This window comes from Carlito syrichta, unplaced genomic scaffold (genome assembly GCF_000164805.1).
Source record: "Carlito syrichta isolate Samal-C Ts95f unplaced genomic scaffold, Tarsius_syrichta-2.0.1 Scaffold287959, whole genome shotgun sequence".
Lineage (NCBI taxonomy): Eukaryota > Metazoa > Chordata > Mammalia > Primates > Tarsiidae > Carlito > Carlito syrichta.
In genome coordinates this window covers 643-21,523 of record NW_007232055.1, presented here as the reverse complement: position 1 = coordinate 21,523, position 20,881 = coordinate 643, and the positions used below count along the sequence as shown (strand labels likewise).

The following is a 20,881-nucleotide window of genomic DNA, read 5'->3' as shown; positions in this document are numbered from 1 at the left end:
TCGAACCCACGGGCTCAGGCAATCCACTCGCCTCAGCCTCCCAAAGTGCTGGGATTACGGGCTGAGCCATTGAGCCTGGCCAATTTAAATATATTTTAAGAACATGTATACATGTGGTAAAAGTTCTCTTTTTTAAAAAAGGTAAGGGAGTTTTTAACGTAATTCAGAATAATGGTACTATCTTAGAGACAAAGGAGTTTGCCATCAGAACACATAGGTTATAGCTTCTGGGAAACTGATTTTCTAGTTCTTAAGTTCTATCTATGCTCTGTTGTAACATGTTATTTACTACATAATGAAGATTTTTTTTTTTTTGAGTTGGAGTCTCTCTCTGTCGCCCAGACTGGAGTGCAGTGGCCACTGCAGTCCCGACGACCGCGGACCCGACCCGCTGGCCTCCGGCGATCCTTCCGCCTCCGCCTTCCAAGTAGCCGGAATTACAGGCGTGTGCTACCACACCCGGCTGATTTTTTGATTTATTGTAGAGATGAGGACTCGCTGCCCAGGCGGGTCTCGAACCCGCGGGCTCAGGCAATCCACTCACCGCAGCCTCCCAAAGGCGTGGGATTACAGGCTGAGCCACAGAGCCCGGCTGGAGATATTTTTAAAGTTCTGTCAAATAGTAGGTTTGAGCCATATGAAACTACCAATATTCAACTGTTTTTGACCCACAAAAATGACAATCTCGTTTGCTTCAACCTAATGCTGTGTGTTGCCCTTGACCGCTGTGTGGGATGAGATGAATTCCACCCCATCTGATCCTGGAGCCATCTTTCAGAAGGCTGGAAGAGTGGTAGCCACTGAGAGCAGCAGACAGGCTCTTTCTTTTTCGCTGTACTGGGGGAGGACCTTGGAGTCCTGAGGTGTGCTTGTCTTTGAGCACGTTAGCTTTACATTTCCCGTGTCGCCAAACAATTCCTGGCATTGCTGAGAGCTGAGTGAGCTGCTTTGATACAAAGCCCTATGTGCCCTGCCCGGGAAGCTGAGTCCCTAACCCTTCCACAGCATGGGACCTTGGGGAGCACATTGAAGAGAGTTCCAGAGCGGAGCTGAAGATTGAGCCTGATGCTTTCGGCGAGCTTGTAATCCTCATGAGAAAGCACCCACCACTTGCTGGGCCTTGTCCCGGGTTAGGCTGTCCCGTGTCTCACGGCGTGACCTCCGCTAGGTCTCCTTGCGTTGCTGCGAGAGGCTCCACATCCTCGTTCCCACTATAGGGAGGCAGGAAAAGGCACAGAGATGTGGAGTAACTGCCTGGTCACGTGTACTTAAGATGAGTGTTAAAGCCAGGTTCAAGCCGAGGTTTCAAGCTCGGAGCGTTCATTCCCTGCCCCTGTGCCGTACTGCTCTGCATCTCCAGAGAGTCTCTCTGGGACGTCTGTAGGGAATGGGTCACACGAGGAAGCTGCATGCGACCCACAGGTCCTGAGCCCCAGTGGCATCCTGTGAGAGGCAGCCACACAAGCGCAGCCTCGGTGTGTGGCAGGAGCCAGACCAGAGGCCGGAGGAGTCCTCCTCGACTCTCTCTGTTCACTTTGCCCTCCGACTCCTGCTCTGGGCCCAGCCCATGCTGACGCCCACCAGTGGCACAGCTTGTGGCAGTGGCACAGCTCGCGGGGGTTTCCTGAGCAGTGCGTGTTCTGAACACCATCGCTTACTGTGGCCGGAAGAGCAGGAAGTCCCAGCCATGGAAGAGCGGAAGCTGGGCCACATGGGAAACCATGCAGCTGTGGACTGTCTGTGCTGGGGCAGTGGACAGGCTCACTGTGTGTGGCTTAGAGGCCGGGGTGGTAGGTGGTGGGAAGGTCGTTTGAGTTCAGTGAAACTTACGGAAGGACTTTCTCACCATTAAAAAGAGTTCAAAACGAAACAGCCCCTTGGTGGCCTGCACCTCCCTGTAGAAGTGCCGTAGCTCTTAGGGAGTCACCATCTGTGGGGACAGCGACCATTCTGAAGGGAATTGGGGGCACTGGGTGAGACTTCAGTGACCTGCAAAAACTGGCTTCTAGTTCGTAAGGTTGTGTGACCTCACACTTTTTAGGTCACCTGGGGACATGTCAGTTTTTAACTCTTTCTTCCATTTCAGAGCCGGCGGTTAGATACTGAAGAATTAAGTTTGCCAGATATTTCTGCAGAAATAGCTGAAAAAATGGCCACATTTCATGGTATGAAAATGCCATTCAATAAGGAACCCAAATGGCTTTTTGGCACAATGGAAAAGTAAGTGGGCTCACTTGGTCCTGAGTTGACACCAGTGGCTCCCGGGAGTACCAGAGGGAGCGTGTGTTTGCCACGGTGGTCAGGGCCTTCCCGTAGGGCACTGGGTGCAGGCCATCGACTGGCGGTGCTTGCTCGCCCCGTCGGGAAAAGTCAGTTCCTCACCCGAGGAAGTCTCGCTTGCCGAGATGCTGTGGAGCGGGTGGAGGGGCAGCACACCTCTTCTGGCGTGGGGTTCCCACGCCCTCTCCCCTTGTCCCGAGTCTGGCAGTCAGAGAGGTCCTCTGTGACTGTGACGGTGTGGGGAAGGAGTGTTCAACTGAAGGCTCGAGAGCGAGCCTTGGGGGTTGGTCAGTGAGTCTTTGTTCCTTCCTTGGTTTTTTCCAGATATCTCAACCAAGTGCTGAGAATTAAATTTACTGAGGAGTCCAGAATTAAACAGCTCCACAAATTCCTCAGTTACAACCTGCCTTTGGAACTGGAAAACCTAAGGTGAGCATTTGCTTCTGTTTCCTGACTTGGTTCATCTGCCCAGAAATTTAATCATTCTTTGTCCCGTAAACTGTTGTTAGTGGCACTGCTTAGGCTTGCCTTATGCCTGGTCCTCTACGTTGGTTTTGCAGGGTTGGATTCCAGATTGAATTGTGTCATCCGGAATTACAGTTTCCTCCGAATGCTGTCCCTTGGCCTCTAGTTAGCTATGGAGGCGTCGTGCAGGGGGAAAGATGTCTGAGGAGTAGGTTGGTGATTAGGGCAGTCGATTTCTTCTAGCGGGGAGAGGCCGTGGAGGCAGCTGGGGGCATGAGGGACAGTTAAACCTCAGCTCCGGGAGAAACAGCATCTCGACACTGATTTCTGAGGCAAGGCCACCGTGGTGTCCTCGGGATGAGGCTGGGTCAGACGCTCCCAGACATGCCCTGGATGTGTTTGCGCCTTCAGTTACTCAGATATTTGAATGTCTCCTGTGTCGGGCATTATGACTGGTGCTGAGGAAATGGCGACCAACACATTTTTCAAAGTGTTTCTGTGTTGCTTGGAGGACAGAACACTCGTAAACACATGAAGTAATGTTAAGTTGTGATAAGTGCTGTGACACAGACCAGCGTGAACCACGTGGGGGCATCTGCTTGGGGTCGTGGTCAGAGAAGAGCTGACCATGAAGGACTGGGCATGCCAAGACCCGTGGGGGTAGGCCTGGCTGCGGGAGAAGGGGGCACCAGGAGGGGGACAGCCAGAGCCCTCGACCCGGGTGGCCTGCGGGTGAGCTGCTGTGCACTGCCACGGCCAGCGGAGTTCTCGTGACGAGTGTGGCTCAGAGCCCACGTGTCCCTGGAGCCCTGATGGGCACTGTTTCCTGGAGCAGGACGGCTCCTTCTCTGTGCATGCATGATGGTGACAGTGAGAACTTCCTTTCCAGGTCACTGCTCCGGTCCACTCCGTCTCCAGTCGTGTTCTGTCACAACGACTGTCAAGAAGGTAAGGACTGCTGCGTTGTGTCACAGTGGGGTGTGTCCCCTCAGATGATCACCGCCCAGTGGGCATCCAGAGAACGTTAGAGCACTGGCTCATGACCCAGCCAGCCAGGGAAGCTGGGCCTATTAGAAAGAACGAGACAGAGTTCTGGACGAACCAACAGGAAGATACCCAGGGTGTCTAAAGGGAGAAAGGCAAGCCTTAGAAAGACTTGCAGGGTGGTGTCACATTTCCACAAAAAGAAGTTACATGGAAAAGAACTGAGAGAATGCTCACTAAACGTAGGCATCGGGATAAAAGGCATCAGCTAAAAAAAATCCAGGCCAGGCTCGGTGGCTCAGCCAGTCATCCCAGCACTTTGGGAGACTGAGGCAAGTGGACTGCCTGAGCCCGTGGCTTCGAGACCAGCCCGGGCAATTTGGCGGGACCTCGTCTCTACCATAAATAAATAAAATGAGCCAGGTATGGTAGCTTGTGCCTGTAGTTCCGGCTACTTGGAAGACTGAGGTGGAAGGATCACCGGCGCCCAGCAGGTCGATGCTAGGGTGGCCATGAGCGTGCCATGGCACTCCAGCCTGGGTGACAGAGTGAGACTCCAACTCAAAAAAAAATCCAAAAAAGCAGAAGAACAGGACTCCCTCCCCTCCCCCTGCCCTGGGCCCTCCCCTTTGCCAACACACAGCTCTGTGTTGTGTCCTTTCCCAAAGCCTTCTCTTCTAACACCTGTGCATGATATTATTATTTTTTTGTTGTTGTTTCATTTTTTTTTTTTAGTTGGAGGCTCACTCTGTCGCCCAGACTGGAGTGCAGTGGCCGCTCCCGGCCACCGCAGCCTCGACCTGCTGGGCTCCGGCGATCCTTCCACCTCAGCCTTCCAAGTAGCTGGAACTATAGGCGTGCGCTACCATGCCCGGCTAATTTTTTGATTTATTGTAGAGATGAGGTCTCGCTGCCCAGGCGGGTCTCGAACCCGCGGGCTCAGGCAACCCACTCACCTCAGCCTCCCAAAGGCGCGGGATTACAGGCTGAGCCACTGAGCCCGGCTCCGTGCATCATATTATAATGACCTGGGATTTTTCTGCTTTAAAACAGTGCCAGTGCCACGTGTCCCTTACTATAACAACTTTATCCAGCGGGGTGTCAAGCATCTTGGTCTCTTCAGATGACCCCTGTGCAACTCACACTGCTGACACCTCTGGCTGTGTCTTGCTGCCCCATCCTCCCATCACAGACGACTGAGATCCGAACTCAGACCCCCTTTGCCAGGCTTATAGTTAGTTTTCAATTCTGAGGACAGTTTCCTGTGAAGCCTGTCAGCAATAAGCCATTTGTTTGAGCCAGAACACCTTTTACTGACTAGCTGGTGCTTGCTGGCTAACTTAAGTCAAGAAGGTTATAGACATTTCAGTCACAGCTTTGTGTGTTATCCGCGCTCTTCTGGTGGTGAGGGGGTGATAAATGGCCCAGATGTCGCCTGAGAGAGAGGGATCTGGGAGAGATCAGCTGCCACTGTGATGGCAGAGTGTGGACAGGCCCGAGGTGACAGGAGCTGTGTGCACGTTTTGCGTCACATCTCCTTCCGTTTGCCACTCGGCACAGAAGAGGTGTGCCGAAGTGCCTGGACACTGTACCTCCCTGAAGCCCTGGGCAGCAGGGTGGCCAAAAGGCTGGCAGAGGCTGGCTCACTGGTGCCAGCCCACGAAGCTCGAGATGCTGGGCGTTGTACAGGGTGTGGGGATCTCAGGAACATAGGTCCGAAGGTCTGGCTGGCAGCCAGTGCACTTCTGGCCCAGAACGGAGCACCAAAGGAAACCTTGTCATAGGAATGCCGTCTGGGGTCTCCTTGGGAGGGAAACCAGATGAGGACAGAGCGAGGTGGCCACTGTGGCAGCTGAGCCCACCCCTGGCGTCCTCACGGAGGACACAACAGCATCCCAGCCGGTGTCAGCTGGCAGCAGACAGCCAGTCGAGTCCTGGGGTTGGGGAAGCACCATGTAGAATGCCTGGGGTGTACTGCACAGACGGGCCTGTCGGAGGCTGGACTCTGTTCCCCAGCGAACCCGGGTCCCAAGGGGGACAGGCCATGAGCAGGCACACGCATGCCCAGGGTGTCTGGAGCTCCTGCCCAGGGCCAGGCCTCCTCGGGCAGAGGACCTGAGCTCTGTCCTCGCTTTGGTGACGTTTGTGGACCAGAAGCCACATTAGGAGTCCCCAAAAGGGTCAGGACCCCTTTCTGTCGGCGCCACTGTCCAAGGACTTGAGGCTTGAATTCTAAATTCTGAGTCATGGACCCAAACCTTTTGCAGGTAACATCTTGCTGCTGGAAGGCCGAGAGAATTCTGAAAAGCAGAAACTGATGCTCATTGACTTTGAATACAGCAGTTACAATTACAGGTAACATGTTACAGTCAAGTCAAGCCTTGCATTTCAGTGTTGTCTTATTATCGCGACTTGTTCGTGAAGCAATTATAGGAGAAAGTAAGTCAAAACACCGTTCTAGGCTGCAAGCTGCAGTGAAGGCGTGTGTCCTGGGCCCGTGATGGCAGTGCGGAGAAGCTGACGGCCCTCCTGGTCTCAGCCGGTGGGCTGTGGGCGGCAGTGCAATTCCAGCCCAGTACTGGTGCTTTCTTTTGGCTTCAGTGCTCGCTTTCCTCTCAAGTCCTGCTTGCGGGAATGCATGGCTCTGGAGTTGGGGTTCAGGTGGCCCTTCTGGTTTCTGTCGGCTGGGGTTCTTGTGGTCACCCGATTGGCTGTCCCTGTCGTTAAGACCGTCACACTCCGGTTCACGCAGGAAGTCCTGCTGGCGGCCAGAGTGACTGCCCATTTCCCTTCTGTGGGCAGGGAGGCCCTGGCACGCGGTTTACCTCCTTCTGCCCTTTCCTTTGTCTCACTTCAGGGGCTTCGACATTGGCAATCATTTCTGTGAGTGGATGTATGATTATACCTATGAAAAGTACCCGTTTTTCAGAGCAGATATTCGCAAGTATCCCACCAAGAAGCAACAGGTAGGAGATCCGTTGTTGTGTCCTTGATAGGTAAATTATGTAAGTCAATTTTGTGCAGTTAGAATTAACGTCTTTATTTTTAAAGATGACCTTTCTAAATTGTGGAATGGTTAGGCAAAGTCTTTGACTTAAGTTAAAAAATGTTTTACTTTTCCCCCCCCATTAAATGGAGAGGCGAACTTGACCTTTGAGCCCAGCTCTTTAAAAAAATCTCTGCTGGAGATACTTGTATTCAGTCAGAGACGAGCACAGCCTCCTCAGTAGTTCCCGCTGGGGTTTCCCAGGAAGCCCAGCCGCGGCTCTGCTCTTTGGCCTTTCTGACGTCCTGTTCATTTCATGCCGTGTGGAGAGAAGTTATTAAGTAGTCGCTTAGCACCAGGGCTCAGTAGCTGCAGAAAATGCCATTGGTGTCCGCAGTTCCCACTCTGGATTCTGGAAGGCCAGTGGTTGTGTGGAGAGCCATTTCTCGGGGCAGCTGCCGCCTGGGCCCTCTCCCGTGACTCCGTCCCGTGACTCAGCCTCCGCCAAGGCCTCGGTGCGAGCGATAGGTAGGGAGTGCCGGCCGGCCCGTCTGCATGCGCGAGGGCACAGCCCGCCCTGCTGGTCCTGCTGGCGTGAGCCCTTCACACCTGGGCCAGGGACGGCAGGCACGGACTGCCCACTGCTCAGCTGCTGTCATTCGCTCTGCAGGTGTGCCTGGTTCTTTTTGGAGTCGGGATCTCACTCTGTCGCCCAGGCTGGACGGCAGTGGCACCATCACGGCTCACCGCAGCCTCAACCTCCTGGGCTCAGACAGCCTTCCCGCCTCAGCCTTCCAAGTAGCTGGGACTACAAGTGCACACCACCATGCCCGGCTAATTTTTCTATTTTTTTGTAGAGATGAGGTCTCATTATGTTGCCCAGGTTGGTCTTGAACTCCTGGCCTCAAGCGATCCTCCCGCCTCGGCCTCCCAAAGTGGTGAGATTGCAGGTGTGAGCCACTGCACCCAGCCTCCGCAAGTGTTCCTTGAGCACCTGCTCGGAGCCAGGGACTGTGCTAGTCTTCGGTAGGTGGTTAATTGGCTACCTTGCTGGAAGGTCAGCAGGGCTTCCTCGACCACCTTTCCCAGCGTCTCCTCTGCCATCTTTCTTCTCGAAAACTGGCTTTTGCGTGTGCCACCGCTTCCCCCACCAGAACACATCGTCCAAGTTCAAGCACTCGATGGCAGTGTTCAAATGTCGACTTGCCGAGGGGCCAGAAACTCAGTTGGCTTTCTTCTGCCACATTTCAAGGCCGATTGTGCTGAGTTTGAATGTTTTCAAAGCACAGTGCCTGGACTTCCCTGAGGAGGAAGGGCGGGAGAGGCCGGGCCACTCGGCCTGGGAAGGAGAGACAGCAGCCGCCTTGAGGACCTGGGTCACTGCCACGCTTGGGAGAAATGTGACTTCTGCGAACCCCGAGTGGTTCTCGAGGTCCAGACTCCTGAGCCAGTGAGGGATGCCGAGACTGCCACGCATGCCCACTTGAGGGAGTCTCCTTCAGAGTCTGTTTTCCAAAATGCTCTGAGGGTGATGGCTGTGCTGCTCTGTATCAGGTAACCTTTCCGCATCCATCGAGGTCATCTCACGTTTTTTCTTTGTTTAATCCACTCACAAAATGTTTTTAACTGTCAAATCATCCTGGAATTGCTACAGAGACACCATTAGCACGAGTTATGTTATTCTGTAATGCCCTGGGGATCCTGGTGGGTAATATCTTATTGTAGGAGTTTTGCATCCATGCTCTTACATGAACTGGGCCTCCAGTGTTCAGTTAAAAATTATTCATACCTGCTTTTTGGACTCAAAATTATACTAATTTTTTTTTTGAGTAGAGTCCCACCCTGTTACCCAGACTGGAGTGCAGTGACACACTCACGGCCACCGCCGCCTCAACCTGCTGGACTTAGGCGACCTTCCGCTTCAGCCTTCCAAGTAGCTGGAACTACAAGCATGTGCCGCCACGCCTGGCTAATTTTTTTTTTTAATCTCTTGTAAAGACGAGGTCTCGTCAAGTTGCCCATGCTGATCTTGAACTCCTGGGCTCAGGCAAGGCTCTCATCTCCGCCTCCCAGAGTGCTGGGATTACAAGCGTGAGCCACTGCACCTGGCCAAAGTCATACTAGTTTTATAAAATGAGTTGGGCAGCTCTCTCCCTCCTTATTTTCTAGAACAAGTTTATATAAGATAAAGATGCGTGTCTTTGCAAGTTTGGTAGGCCTTGCCTGTAAAATAGCCTGAGCCTAGGACTTTTTTGGAGGGAGGGCCACTAATTACTGTTCTTTTTTTCTTTTTCTTTTTTTTTTTTGAGTTGAAGTCTCACTCTGTTGCCCATGCTGGAGTACAGTAGCACGCTCACGGCCACCACAGCCTCGACCTGCTGGGCTCAGGCGATCCTTCCGTCTCTGCCTTCCAAGTAGCCAGAACTACAGGCGCGCACTACCACACCCAGCTAATCTTTTGATTTATTGTGGAGACGAGATTTCACCATGTTGCCCAGGCTGGTCTTGAACCTGTGGGCTCAGGCAGTCCTCTCGCCTTGGCCTCCCAAAGTGCTGGGATTATAGGCTTGAGCTACCACACCCGGCCATTACTGTTCATTAGGGAGTTGATCTGTTCAAGTTTTCTGTCTTTTCCTTTACGAGTTTTGGCATTTAGTGTTTCCTATAAATTAACCCATCTACTGTGGCAGTTCAGAGCTTGGGTTTTAGAAGTTAGTCTGCCTGGATTTGAACTCCAGGTCTGCCCTTGCTGGCCGTGTAGCCTCCTGAAGATTTCTGGACTTGTTTCCTCACCTGAAAACATGATTTTGTTATTGAGAGAATTAAATGAGTTAATGTGCAAAGGCTGAGCCACCGAGCCCGGCCATGGTCATCTTTTCCATGCCAGGTTTGCCTCAGGATGTCAGGCCCCTTCCGGCACAGTGCTTGAACTTGGATGGCGCGTTCTGGTGGGGGACGGGGTGCGGCCTGCGAGAGAGTTTCCGAGAAGGAAGATGGCAGAGGAGGCGCAGGGAAGGAGGCAGCAAGGAAGCGCTGGATTCCCAGCGGGTGCCTCCTTCCCGCTCGCCAGGAAAGGGACTTGCTGCTGTTTTCTTCTTTAGAAAAGAAAGCAACATGGCTTTTTGTGTTCTTCTATAGCTGTTGAAGTCCTATAAGATGTTCAAGAACAAGTAATCTCCTAACTCATGTGGGAACTAATGAAGGTGAACCTGTAGAGGCTTAGGTGAACTGTCTCCTCTCTGTCTCCTCTCCTAGCTGACCTTAAACTTGGCCACTTTGGGCTACCCCTTCGGGTCCCCACCCACTGTGGGAGCTTTTGTATCCTCTCAATAAATCCTGCTTTCTCAAAAAACAAACAGACAAAAAAACTTGGCCAACTTATTAACGTAAGTGTATAGATATTGGTGGCCTTGGTAGAGTTGGAGGGCACCTTCACGTTGTCCAGGCCAGCTTCCCCTCTGCATCTCCCTCGAGCGCCTGGGTACCCATGAGCCTGGACCTGGCAAACTCATGGCAGCCCCGTGTGGAACACCAGCCAGGCTGGGGACAAGTGTGACGTAGGCGTGCCTGCTTTGAGATCAGTCCACGAGCAACTTAAAAAGGGATTCAATTAGAGGAAAAGAAGGACTGTACCTCAGTCACTTTCTCCAGAAGTAATAGCAATTTCAGTACTGTGTTAAGTCCCATGGGGCTTCTGCTGCAAACTGGCCCATAAGGGCGGGAGGGGAGAGGGAGGTGGAGAACATTGGTGATTTCTACTAGGGGAGGTGAGCTTCCAGAATGCACCGGGCTAGTGCTGAGACAGGCTCAGCCAGGCTTGCTCTGGTCTGATGGCAGAGTCACAGTAGATGTGCGTGCTTCCCAACCGCAATTGACATTGCTTGTTTATTTTATTTTATTTGTAAATTGTGGGGTACAATTCAGGGTTAGGTCTACAAATATCCATTGTGTAGGTACCCTTGTTGATGACGTGTGCCCCCTCCCTGACATTGCTTGTTTTACTCATCATCTCTCTAACGCAGTTATTTCTTTTTTTAAGCTCCATTTTATTTCCAGTTACTTGGCTGCATTCCAAAATGACTTTGAAAAGCTCAGTAGTGAAGAAAAATCCACTATAGAAGAAGAAATGTTGCTTGAAATCAATAGGTAATTGTTTCTTCATTGTTTGATTTGTAAGGATAACTTACTCTGGACACACATGTGTGGGATGTAATTCCGAGTATCTTAGGAGCGTCTCTGAAGTCCTCTGTCTCTAGGACTTGGTTCAAAATAGAGTCTGCTGCCTCTCCACTGTGGCCGGGACCGTTCAACCTGTCTAGATCTCAGCATGTGGCAGGCAAGAAGAGAGGCCCCTGTGCAGGAAGGGCCAGGCCGCTCGGTGGGTTCAGACTCGGCTGTCAGGGCTGCTGCCACCAGGTCTGCAGACTGTCCCTGAGGCTTGTGGAGTGGTGACACCACATCCTGTATCCCAACTCTGGTTTCTCCTGGAAAGTGGTTGAAACTCGTGTGTATTGACTTTAAGTGTTGCTTTTAACTGATTTCTCAACAGCGTCAAAACAGGGCCCTGAAACCTCCAGGCTCCGCAGAGGTCTAGACCCATTTCCCCATCTCTGTAGTCAAGAGGCCTGTAGACATTCCTGTTCTCTGAGGTCTCCTGTGACATTATTTTCAGTAAGATGACTGTTAAGTCACTTGGCCCATCTCACCCGTCCAGCCCGCTTCCCACACGTCATCTCTGCGCGGTCTCCGGAATGTTCACACTGGCTCCCTGAGCACGACGCCAGCCTAGCCTGCCCGGCCCCAGAGCATAGCTCTTCCCTGTCCTCTTCTTGAAGTGGCGGAGTTAGACACAGAGGTGGGCGAGTTGCACCCAGCCAGAAAGGGACGCCCGGGGCCAGCGGGCCAGTGTCGATGAGGATGGGAACGCCCGTGCCTGAGCTCAGGCTTTATCTCCAGTGAGTGGACCTCCCGGAGGAGACTGGTTTGCAGTGACGGGCTTGGCACAGCCTAGGGGTGGGGTGCGGCTCCACTCGCACCCACCCCACCTCACTTCCATAAGGGCAGGAGGGGAGAGGGCGGTGAAAGCGCCTCCTCCTGCCTCCCAGGAAAGGCTTGCCTTCTGGTTGCGGGCACCGCCCCCTCCCACCTGGGGCAGAGATGGCCTCTTCCTCTCCAGCACGGCCACCAGGGCTGTCGCCTGCAACCGGGAATGTCGCTCTGTGTGCCATGGCCAGGTTGTTGCATGTGTTCGCTCTTGCAAGTCACCTCCCACTGGCCCGAAGCGGGAGCCGCCTGGATGGCATCCTCGTGGTTCTTGGTCCCCTAGAGTACAGCCCGAGGATTTGCTCACGCAGGCGAGGTTTGCATCCACAAAGTTAAATGCTGAAATGTCCACCTGGCGTGAACCTCCCCCATCGTCCTGCACCTGATACTGCGTCTCACGAGTGTCTCCTGCTTTTGTAATTGCAGGTTTGCCCTCGCGTCCCATTTCTTCTGGGGACTTTGGTCCATCATCCAGGCCAAGATTTCCTCCATTGAATTTGGGTACATGGTATGTCGTGGGCCCTTTTGGGTTTTTTTTCCGCTTCCCAGGAAGCAAAGCTGCAGTGTGTGAGGATATGGAGGCTTCCCTGTCCCCCAGGAACCGGGATGTGGTGACCCACTGGCACCAGGACAGCACGGTCAGCCCAGGAAGCTGGGAGAAGCCACTCTCACTGCTGCTGCTGCTCCCGTGAGGCGGCCCTCGCTCCCAGCCCCTGGGCCCTGCCTCCTGCACTCCGGAGAGGTGCTGGGGGTCGTGCTGTCCTGGAAGGAGGTGCAGACCTCGGGACCCCAGGGGCCCCACCTCTGACCTCAGTCCCTTCTGACACCAGGCATGCCAAGTGGAGAAATGTCGTGAGCCTGCCTGTGCTGTGGAGGGAATTGTCGGTTAGGTTACCGTGTCATTCTCTGGCCCAGAGTGCCCGCTTCACATGGGAGGCTGCTTCTCACTGAATGGGTCCTTCTGTTTCTGCAGGCACGTTTGTCATGATGCGAGGCTACCAGTTCATTCTAACGTGAGAGTTGTCCTTGACATAGAAGACACTGTGTTGAGGCTTTAGTTAACCCCCTTTGTTGCTCCATAAAGAATGCTGGTGGGTGTCGTGGGGTGGAGGCAGAGGGACCACGCAAATTCTGTAGACTAGTGAGCTGCGTTTCTGTGGGACACATAGTAGGGTTAGGTCACTTTGCCTTATCAGTCATATACTACAATGATTGCTACTTCTAGGCAGAAGCAATGCAGAGACACTATTAGGTAAAGAAAGAAGGGGCACAGTGACCCACACCTATAATCCAAGCACCTTGGGAGGCTGAGGCGGGAGGATTGTTTGAGCCCAAGAGTTCAAGACCAGTCTGGGCGACATAGTGAGACCTTGCCTCTACAAAACAAATCTAAAAATTAGCCTGGTATGGTGGTATGTGCCTGTCGTCCCAGCTACTCGGGATGTTGAGGCAGGAGGATCACCTGAGCCCAGGAGGTTGAAGCTGCGGTGAGCTGTGATCGTGCCCCTGCACTCCAGCCTGGGCAACAGAGTGAGATGCTGACTCAAAACATGAAAAAAGAGAAGGGACATTTGGGTTTTTAAGGCCAGCTTGGAGCCATGGTCAAATGTTACTGTAAGTCAGGTCCACTCATAACAAGGAATATGACCACCGATAAACAAGGTGATTTTGTAGCCATGAGGGCGTCGAGATGTCTGGGGGACTCATGGATCTGCTTATCTTGCTCAAAAGGCATGAGATAAACACGGACAGAACTGGAAGGAGAGACAGCTGGCTTCACATCCAAAGGAGGAGACATCTCACCTCCCCGGCTGTGGTTAGAATAGTGAGCACACAAGTGCATGGAAGACACAGGCCCCACTGGCCTGGCCCGTGCACATTTGCTGGGCACCAGCAAGGACAGGGCACAAACAGAGACAGACTGAGTGCGGGGTCAGAGAGTTTAGAGGCTGAGACGGTACAGAGTATGTGCTCACTGGAATCTGATCAGAAATCAACAATGAAGAAAGGTATCTAGAAAACCCCCAATTATTTGGAAATTAAACAATACGTTTCTAAATAAACTTTGGGTCAAGGAAATTAAAAGAACAATTAGGAAACATTTTGAAGTGATGATAATGAAAACATAGCATGTCAGACTTGGCAGATTAGACTTTGTGGCATACATGTTTCTATTAGAGGAGAAAATTCTCACACTAGTGACCTGAGCTTCTGCCTTAAAAAACTAGGAAAAAAGTCGGGCTCAGTGGCTCAGCCTGTAATCCTGCGCCTTTGGGAGGCTGAGGTGAGTGGATTGCCTGAGCCCGCAGGTTCGAGACCCTCCTGGACAGGCAAGGCCTCATCTCTACAATAAATCAAAAAATTAGCTGGGTGTGGTAGCACGCACCTGTAGTTCCAGCTACGTGGAAGGCTGAGGCGGAAGGATCGCCAGAGCCCAGCAGGTCGAGGCTGCAATGGCCGGGAGCGGCCACTGCACTCCGGTCTGGGCGACAGAGTGAGACTCCAACTCAAAAAAAAAAAAAAAGTATCAAAGAGTATTCTGAACAACTTCGTGGCCAGTTGATTTGACAATTTGCGTGAAATGTAAAAATTCCTTGGAAGATAGAAATTACCAAAATTGACATAAGAAATATATTTATTAAATAAATTGAATTTATAATTTAAAAAAACCTTAATAGAGTAAACTGAAGGTCCAGATGGTGTCTCTGGTGAATACTGTCAAGCACTTAAATCAGAAAATATACCAGAACGACACACACTTTTAGAAAATCCATGAAGTGGTAGCATTTCCCAACTCATTCGATGAGATTAGCATTACACTGATACCAAAATAAGACCAAGACATTTTGAGAAAGTTGCAGATCAGTGGCCTTCATAAACATTACACAAAATCCCTGTCAAAGCTTTGGCAAAAATTAAACCCACTGACATAGAAAAGGATAATATATTACGAGCAAGTGACATATATCCCTAGAATGCAAAGTTTGGTTCTCATTTCAAAAACCAGTTTTGCCTGGCACAGTGGCTCATGCCTATAATCCCAGCACTTTGGGAGGCGGAGGCAAGAGGATTGCCTGAGACCAGCCTGGCAACATACAGAAAATCAAAAAACTAGCTGGGCATGATGGTGCACGCCTGTGGTTCCAGCTACTTGGAAGGCTGAGGCAGAAGGATCACCTGAGCCCAAGAGGCTGAGGCTGCAGTGGCCGTGAGCATGCCATTGCACTCTAGCCTGGGCAACAGTGAGACTCCTATTCAAGAAAAAAAAGAAAAGTCAGTTTCTGTAATTCTTCATGTTAACTGAATGAAGGTGAGAAGCTGTATGACTATCTCAGTGACTACAGGAATAAGCATCTGACAAAATCCACATGATAAAAAAGGACTAGAAAGGAATTCCTCAGCCAGATAGAGGGCATGTGTGAAGACCCCGCAGCTGGCATCATTATTGGCAGAGGACAGAGTGTTCCCTCTCACCCACACCCTGGGTACCGGGCACAGCCAGGAGGCCTGCCCTCCTGTGTGTCTTCCCAGTGCACAGGAGTGCTGAGCCAGCAACAACGAGGCAAGACACAACACATAGGCATGCTAGAAAGGAAGAAAAAGGCCTGCCTTTGTTCCGCCGATGACCTGACCATGCACATCAAAAGCAATCAGGAAATAAGCCAAAAAATTGTTTCAACAAATGGCCAGCCATGGAGACTCACTCTTGTAATCCCAGCGCTTTGGGAGGCCACGGTGGGAGGACTGCTTGAGCTCAGGAGTTTGAGATCAGCCTGGGCCGTGTAGTGAGACACCATCTCTGTAACAACAAAAAAAAATAGCCAGTTGTGGTGGTACACATCTGTAGTCCCAGCAACTTGGGAGGTTGAGGCAAAGGATCTCAAGCCTAGGGGTTTGAGGCTGCAGTGAGCTGTGATCATGCCACTGCACTCCAACCTGGACGACAGAGCAAGACCCTGTCTATAAATAAGTAAATAAATACTAATGAGTGAGTTTATCAGGGTCACAGGATACAATGTCAGTATGCAAAATCAATTGCATTTCTACATGCTGGAAACAACTGTACTTGAAACAACATTTAATTGCATTTACAGCAGCCTAAGAAACATGAAATATTCCAGGGCTAAGTTTTTAAATATGTACAAGATATGGACATTGAAAATTATGAAAGAGTGAAAAGTAAAGACGCCGGAAAAGTGGAGAGAGATCCCCAATAGATGGAAGTCTCGGGGTGAAGGTGTCCGTTCTCCCCACACTAACCCGGGAATTCTCTACAGTGCTAATCAAAACCCTGTGGGACAACTGCTTGGGAGGCTGAGGCCGGAGGATCGCTTGAGCCAGGAGTCTGAGGCTGCAGTGAGCCATGGTTGCACCACTGTTCTGCAGCCTGGGTGACGAAGCGGGACCCTGTCTCTGAAAGGGGAAGAAAAAAACACCACACAGGCTTTTGTGTAGAAGTTGACACGCAGAGCCTAAAATGTGTGTGAAAATGGAAAGATGTGAAATAGCCTAAGCAATTTTGTAAAAGAACAAAGAAAACTTCCGCTGTCTGGCTTCGAGGTTTCTCTGAAGCACGGTAATCACGACAGTGTGGTGTTGGCATAAAGATGCCAGTCGGCCGGAACTGAAGACCGCCCAGAAACACCACAAGGGTACTGTCAACTGGCAACAGAAAGGCCACGGTCACTGGTGGGGGAAAGGGTTATGTCTTCGAAGACAATGCAGGAAGCTCTGGAGAGTCACACGGAGGAGTGAGCCCAGAAATCTGCTCAGAACAGACTAGACGACGTGTGAAGACTAGGGCTGGAAGTGTCGGGTTTCTGTAACACGGGAGAGAAGCTTTGTGACCAGGGCACACATTTCTTGAGTTCCGTAAAGCACTAACCGTGAAAGGGGAAAAACGCCGTGAGTTGGATGCAGGCAACACACCCCCGAGAACTTCCTGTTCTCCCACTCCACGGCAAGTCACCCACACTTGACCCAATGTGGGGACGTCCCACCAGCAAGCCAGCAGTAGCTCCACTGCGGACGCCAGCAGGCTGTCCGGGTCAGCTCCCTTGCTGTCTACCTGGGGATGGTGTCGGGCTCCACTGGTTGCACTCAGTCCCCAAGACTGTCCCCTCCTACTTGAGACACCCGTGGCAAGCAAGTGCCAGGCTCTGGGACGGACTTCTACCTGACCTGCCGTATATCAGGGTTTCCATAGCTCCCTCCTAGGCTTGATGAATTTGCCGGAGCAGCTCAGAGAACTCGGGGAGACTCGTGTATCACAAAGGATATTTTTGTTCCTTTTTTCTTTTTTTTGGAGTTAGAGTCTCATTCCGATGCCCAGGCTGGAGAGCCATGGCACACTCACAGTGAGTCCAACGTTGACCTTCTGGGCTCTTGCAATCCTTCCGCCTCAGCCTTCCAAGTAGCTGGAACTACAGGTGCGTACCACCACGCCCGGCTAATTGTTTGATTTATTGTAGAGACGAGGTCTCACCAAGTTGCCCGGGCTGGCCTCAAACCCATGGGCACAGGCTGAGCCACCGAGCCTGGCCTTTTTTTTTTAAGGGACATGAGTTTCACTATGTTGCCCAGGCTGGTCTCCCACTCCTGGCCTCAAGCAGTCCTCCTGCCTCAGCTCCCAAATGCTGGGATTCCAAGCACGAGCTACCACACCTGGTCACAAAGGATGTTTTAGAAGAGGCAGGTGAGCACCCGGATGAGGCACGTAGGCAAGGCTTTCCCCATGTCACAGTGCCCCCCTCCTGGCACGCGGACGTGCCTGTCACCTCGCCGGCCTCCCCGTGTCTGGGCGCTTCCCGAGCCTGCCCTCTCGGGCCTTCTGCGGAGACTTTGTCGGACAGGCCCCACCGGAACACGGGCCGCCGTGTCAGGACGCGAGGGGCAGAGGACGGTCCCAGCCCAGACTGTTCTGGCTGCTTGCATCCGGGGCGTGGGCGGGCCCCTCTCTGGAATGAAGGTCTCATGACCTACAGCCGGTGAGGGTTACGCCTCGGGCAGGGGAGAGGAGGGCAGGAGACTGGCCACGTCTGCTTCTGAGGCTCCAAGCGCCCAGTGGGGCAGCTGGAGACAAGGGCCGCGGGGTTGGCAGTCGGGAAGTGAGGACCTGGCCGGCGTGTGCCTCTCATGGTGTCACAGTCGGAGTTTGCCAGAATGAAAGACTCTTTGAACGACGCCATTAAGAAAAGGAAAAGGGCCGGGCTCAGTGGCTCAGCCTGTCATCCCAGCACTTTGGGAGGCCGAGGTGAGTGGATTGCCTGAGCCCGCGGGTTCGAGACCCGCCTGGGCCACTTGGCGAGACCTCATCTCTACAATAAATCAAAAAGTCAGCCAGGCGTGGTAGTGCATGCCTGTAATTCTGGCTACTCGGAAGGCTGAGGCGGAAGGATCGCTGGAGCCCAGCAGGTCGAGGCTGCCGTGGCTGGGAGCGGCCACTGCACTCCAGTCTGGGCGACAGAGTGAGACTCCAACTCAAAAAAAAAAAAGAAAAAGAAAAGGTTTCTCCAGCATTTAAGAGAGAGAAAAAGAGTTTGATCATGAGGGAAAGATAAAATGAGAAGGCAAGTCACTGACTGGGAGAAGACACCACACATGTGTATTTGGCAGCGGGCTTGTATTTAGAATGTTGAAGGAGTTGTAGCCAGCAGAAGCCCTGCCTTCTTTGCAGGTGACAGGAGAGCTAGACACCTAGCAGGAGGGCGGCAGCACCAGGAAGCATCTGGCCATGCGTTTCCCAGAGAAAGGCGGCTCGAAGCTCTGTCTGACACTCCCAGCCACGGTCAAGGCTGGAACCTGCCAGGCCACGAGCCGGCAGGCCTGTGGCGCCACGGGAGGGCACGAACCTGCTGGTGGGAATGTCAGGTGGGCGGGCTGGCAACCCGTCCCAGGAGTGTCCCAGGAAGGGAGGCCTGGACTCCACACTCGCTGCAGCATAGCCCTGCAGGCGAGCGGGTGACAGCGTGGCAGGCTCATGTCGTGGCTGGCGGCCCAGGAGTGCCGACTTGGTGGCCGGCACCACGGGTGGTCCAGCAGCAGGAAGGCCCAACGACAGGGACAGCAGTGGGGTCAGCGCCCGCCTAAGGCCAGGAGCAGATGGCCAGACGCCAGGCTGCCGGGACAGGCGTTCTCGGACCGTGGCGGGACAAGACCTGGAGGGGCGTCTGGAAACGCCATATGTGCGTTGAAGACAGGCTCGTGCTGGCGGGGGAGAAATTGCAGCTCTCAGCTTCTCAAAAAGGGGCATCATCCTGTTCCTGGCACTTACAACTGAGACGTTTAGATCTGGGTGGGCCCCTAAGAGACTGTTGTACCCACTGGTAGGCAGATGAGGGGACAGACCCGGGGCACGGGCAGAAACAAAGCCCACAGCCAGGTTTGTCCCACCTCCATGTTCTCAGCGGTCGCGGCAGGGAGCCGGGAAGTGGGCGGCGCCCCCTCCTCCCTCCCTCCTGTTCTGGACCGCTCAGTCCCTGCAACCCTTCGTCCCGAAAGAAGAACCTTTCTGTGTTGGGCAGTCCGTGCCTCTGGCATTCAAGGCCAATGACCCGGGGAAAGATAGTGCCAGGTGCGTAGGTGAGGAGCCCTTCCCACGTGGCAGGGCCAGGCCGGCTGGGAGCTCGGTCTGCTGAAAGTGAAGGTGGGAGCCGGGCGCAGTGGCTCACGCCTGTAGTCCTAATAACACTTTGGGAGGCCGAGGCGGGAGTATCGCTCAAGGCCAGGTGTTCAAGACCAGCCTGGGCCACATAGTGAGACCTTGTATTTACAGAGAATTATTGATTTATTTTTTAATCTTTTATTTTTTTGAGTTGGAGTCTCGCTCTGTCGCCCAGACTGGAGTGCAGTGGCCGCTCCCGGCCCCCGCAGCCTCGACCTGCTGGGCTCCGGCGATCCTTCCGCCTCTGTTCTGAATAGCCGGAATTACAGGCATGCGCTACAACGCCCGGATGACTTTTTGATTTATTGTAGAGTTGAGGTCTCGCTGCCCAGGTGGGTCTCGAACCCACGGGCTCAGGCAATCCACTCACCTCAGCTTCACAAAGGCACGGGATTACAGGCTGAGCCACCAAGCCCGGCTTGATTTATTTTTTAATCTTTTCTTTGTTTTGAGTTGGAGTCTCACTCAGCCCAGACTGGAGTGCAGTGTCACATTCACAGCCACTGCAGCCTCGACCTGCTGGGCTCCGGCAATCCTTCCCCCTCAGCCTTCCAAGTAGCCGGAACTACAGGTGTGCGCTACCATGCCCGGCCAATTTTGGATTGTAGAGACAAGGTCTCGCCAAGTTGCCCAGGCTGGTCTCAAACCTGCAGGCTCAGGCAATCCACTCGCCTCGGCCTCCCAAAGTGCTGGGATGACGGGCTGAGCCACTGAGCCCGGCCTACAAAGAATTCTTTTAAAAGAGAAGGCAGAGGTGCGTGGGGTGTGCGAGAGCTGGAGAGCCCGCGTCTGCCGTGGCTGCGCCTTGACAGCGCGTGGCATGTCGTGTGCCCTGGGTCTGGCCGTGCCCTCGGGGCGCATGGGCGGGGCAGGCGTCCGCCTGGTGAGCCAAGCCGTCTCCTGCTGTCTCCTAGGACTACGCCCAAGCGCGGTTTGACGCCTATTTCGACCAGAAGAGGAAGCTGGGGGTGTGACCGCGGGGACCCGTCCCCCTGGTCACTGGACTGGCGCGGCGGAGCGGGCCCTTCTGCTTTGGCGACGGCACCTCGGCGGGAAGGCCGTGGGCAGCTCACTACTGACACGGACGTGTATGATGACTACAGACTGTATTAAAGCGAGTGACATTTACTTCATATCTTGTTTATGGTTTCACGAGGACTCGACGAGGTCAGGAGGCAGAAATACAGCCCACTCGTGCAATAGCGCCAGGCCCGGGCCCCCAGTCTAGCCGGGCAGGACCCCTCGGGCCGAGGCCCAGGCAGATGTGGCCGACTGGCGGCGAGGGCCCTGGCCACGCGGAGTCCCGGGTTTTCCATCCGTGTGACCGCGTGGCCCAGGCTGTCGGCGACGGTGCGTCACACTCCTCCAGGACGGCCACGAGCAGGACATGCTGTGAAGTCACCTGTCACCCGGCCAGGGGCCTCGACCAGGTCTCCAGAAGCTGCTGCGTGTTGGGCCCG

General features: G+C 53.3%; 1 protein-coding gene across 1 annotated transcript in view; it reads left to right on the top strand.

The window, feature by feature from the left end:
- CHKA (choline kinase alpha) overlaps positions 1–20,549 on the top strand; it is a 33,007-nt gene extending 12,458 nt beyond the window's left edge. The window contains exons 4-11 of the mRNA XM_021710041.1: positions 2,087–2,220; positions 2,605–2,709; positions 3,635–3,693; positions 5,997–6,084; positions 6,587–6,695; positions 10,755–10,861; positions 12,185–12,266; positions 20,336–20,549. Of these exons, the coding sequence (XP_021565716.1) occupies positions 2,087–2,220; positions 2,605–2,709; positions 3,635–3,693; positions 5,997–6,084; positions 6,587–6,695; positions 10,755–10,861; positions 12,185–12,266; positions 20,336–20,395 (744 nt within the window). The 3' untranslated portion in view covers positions 20,396–20,549. The remainder of the gene's footprint in view (positions 1–2,086; positions 2,221–2,604; positions 2,710–3,634; positions 3,694–5,996; positions 6,085–6,586; positions 6,696–10,754; positions 10,862–12,184; positions 12,267–20,335) is intronic.
- The last annotated feature ends 332 nt before the right edge of the window (positions 20,550–20,881 follow it).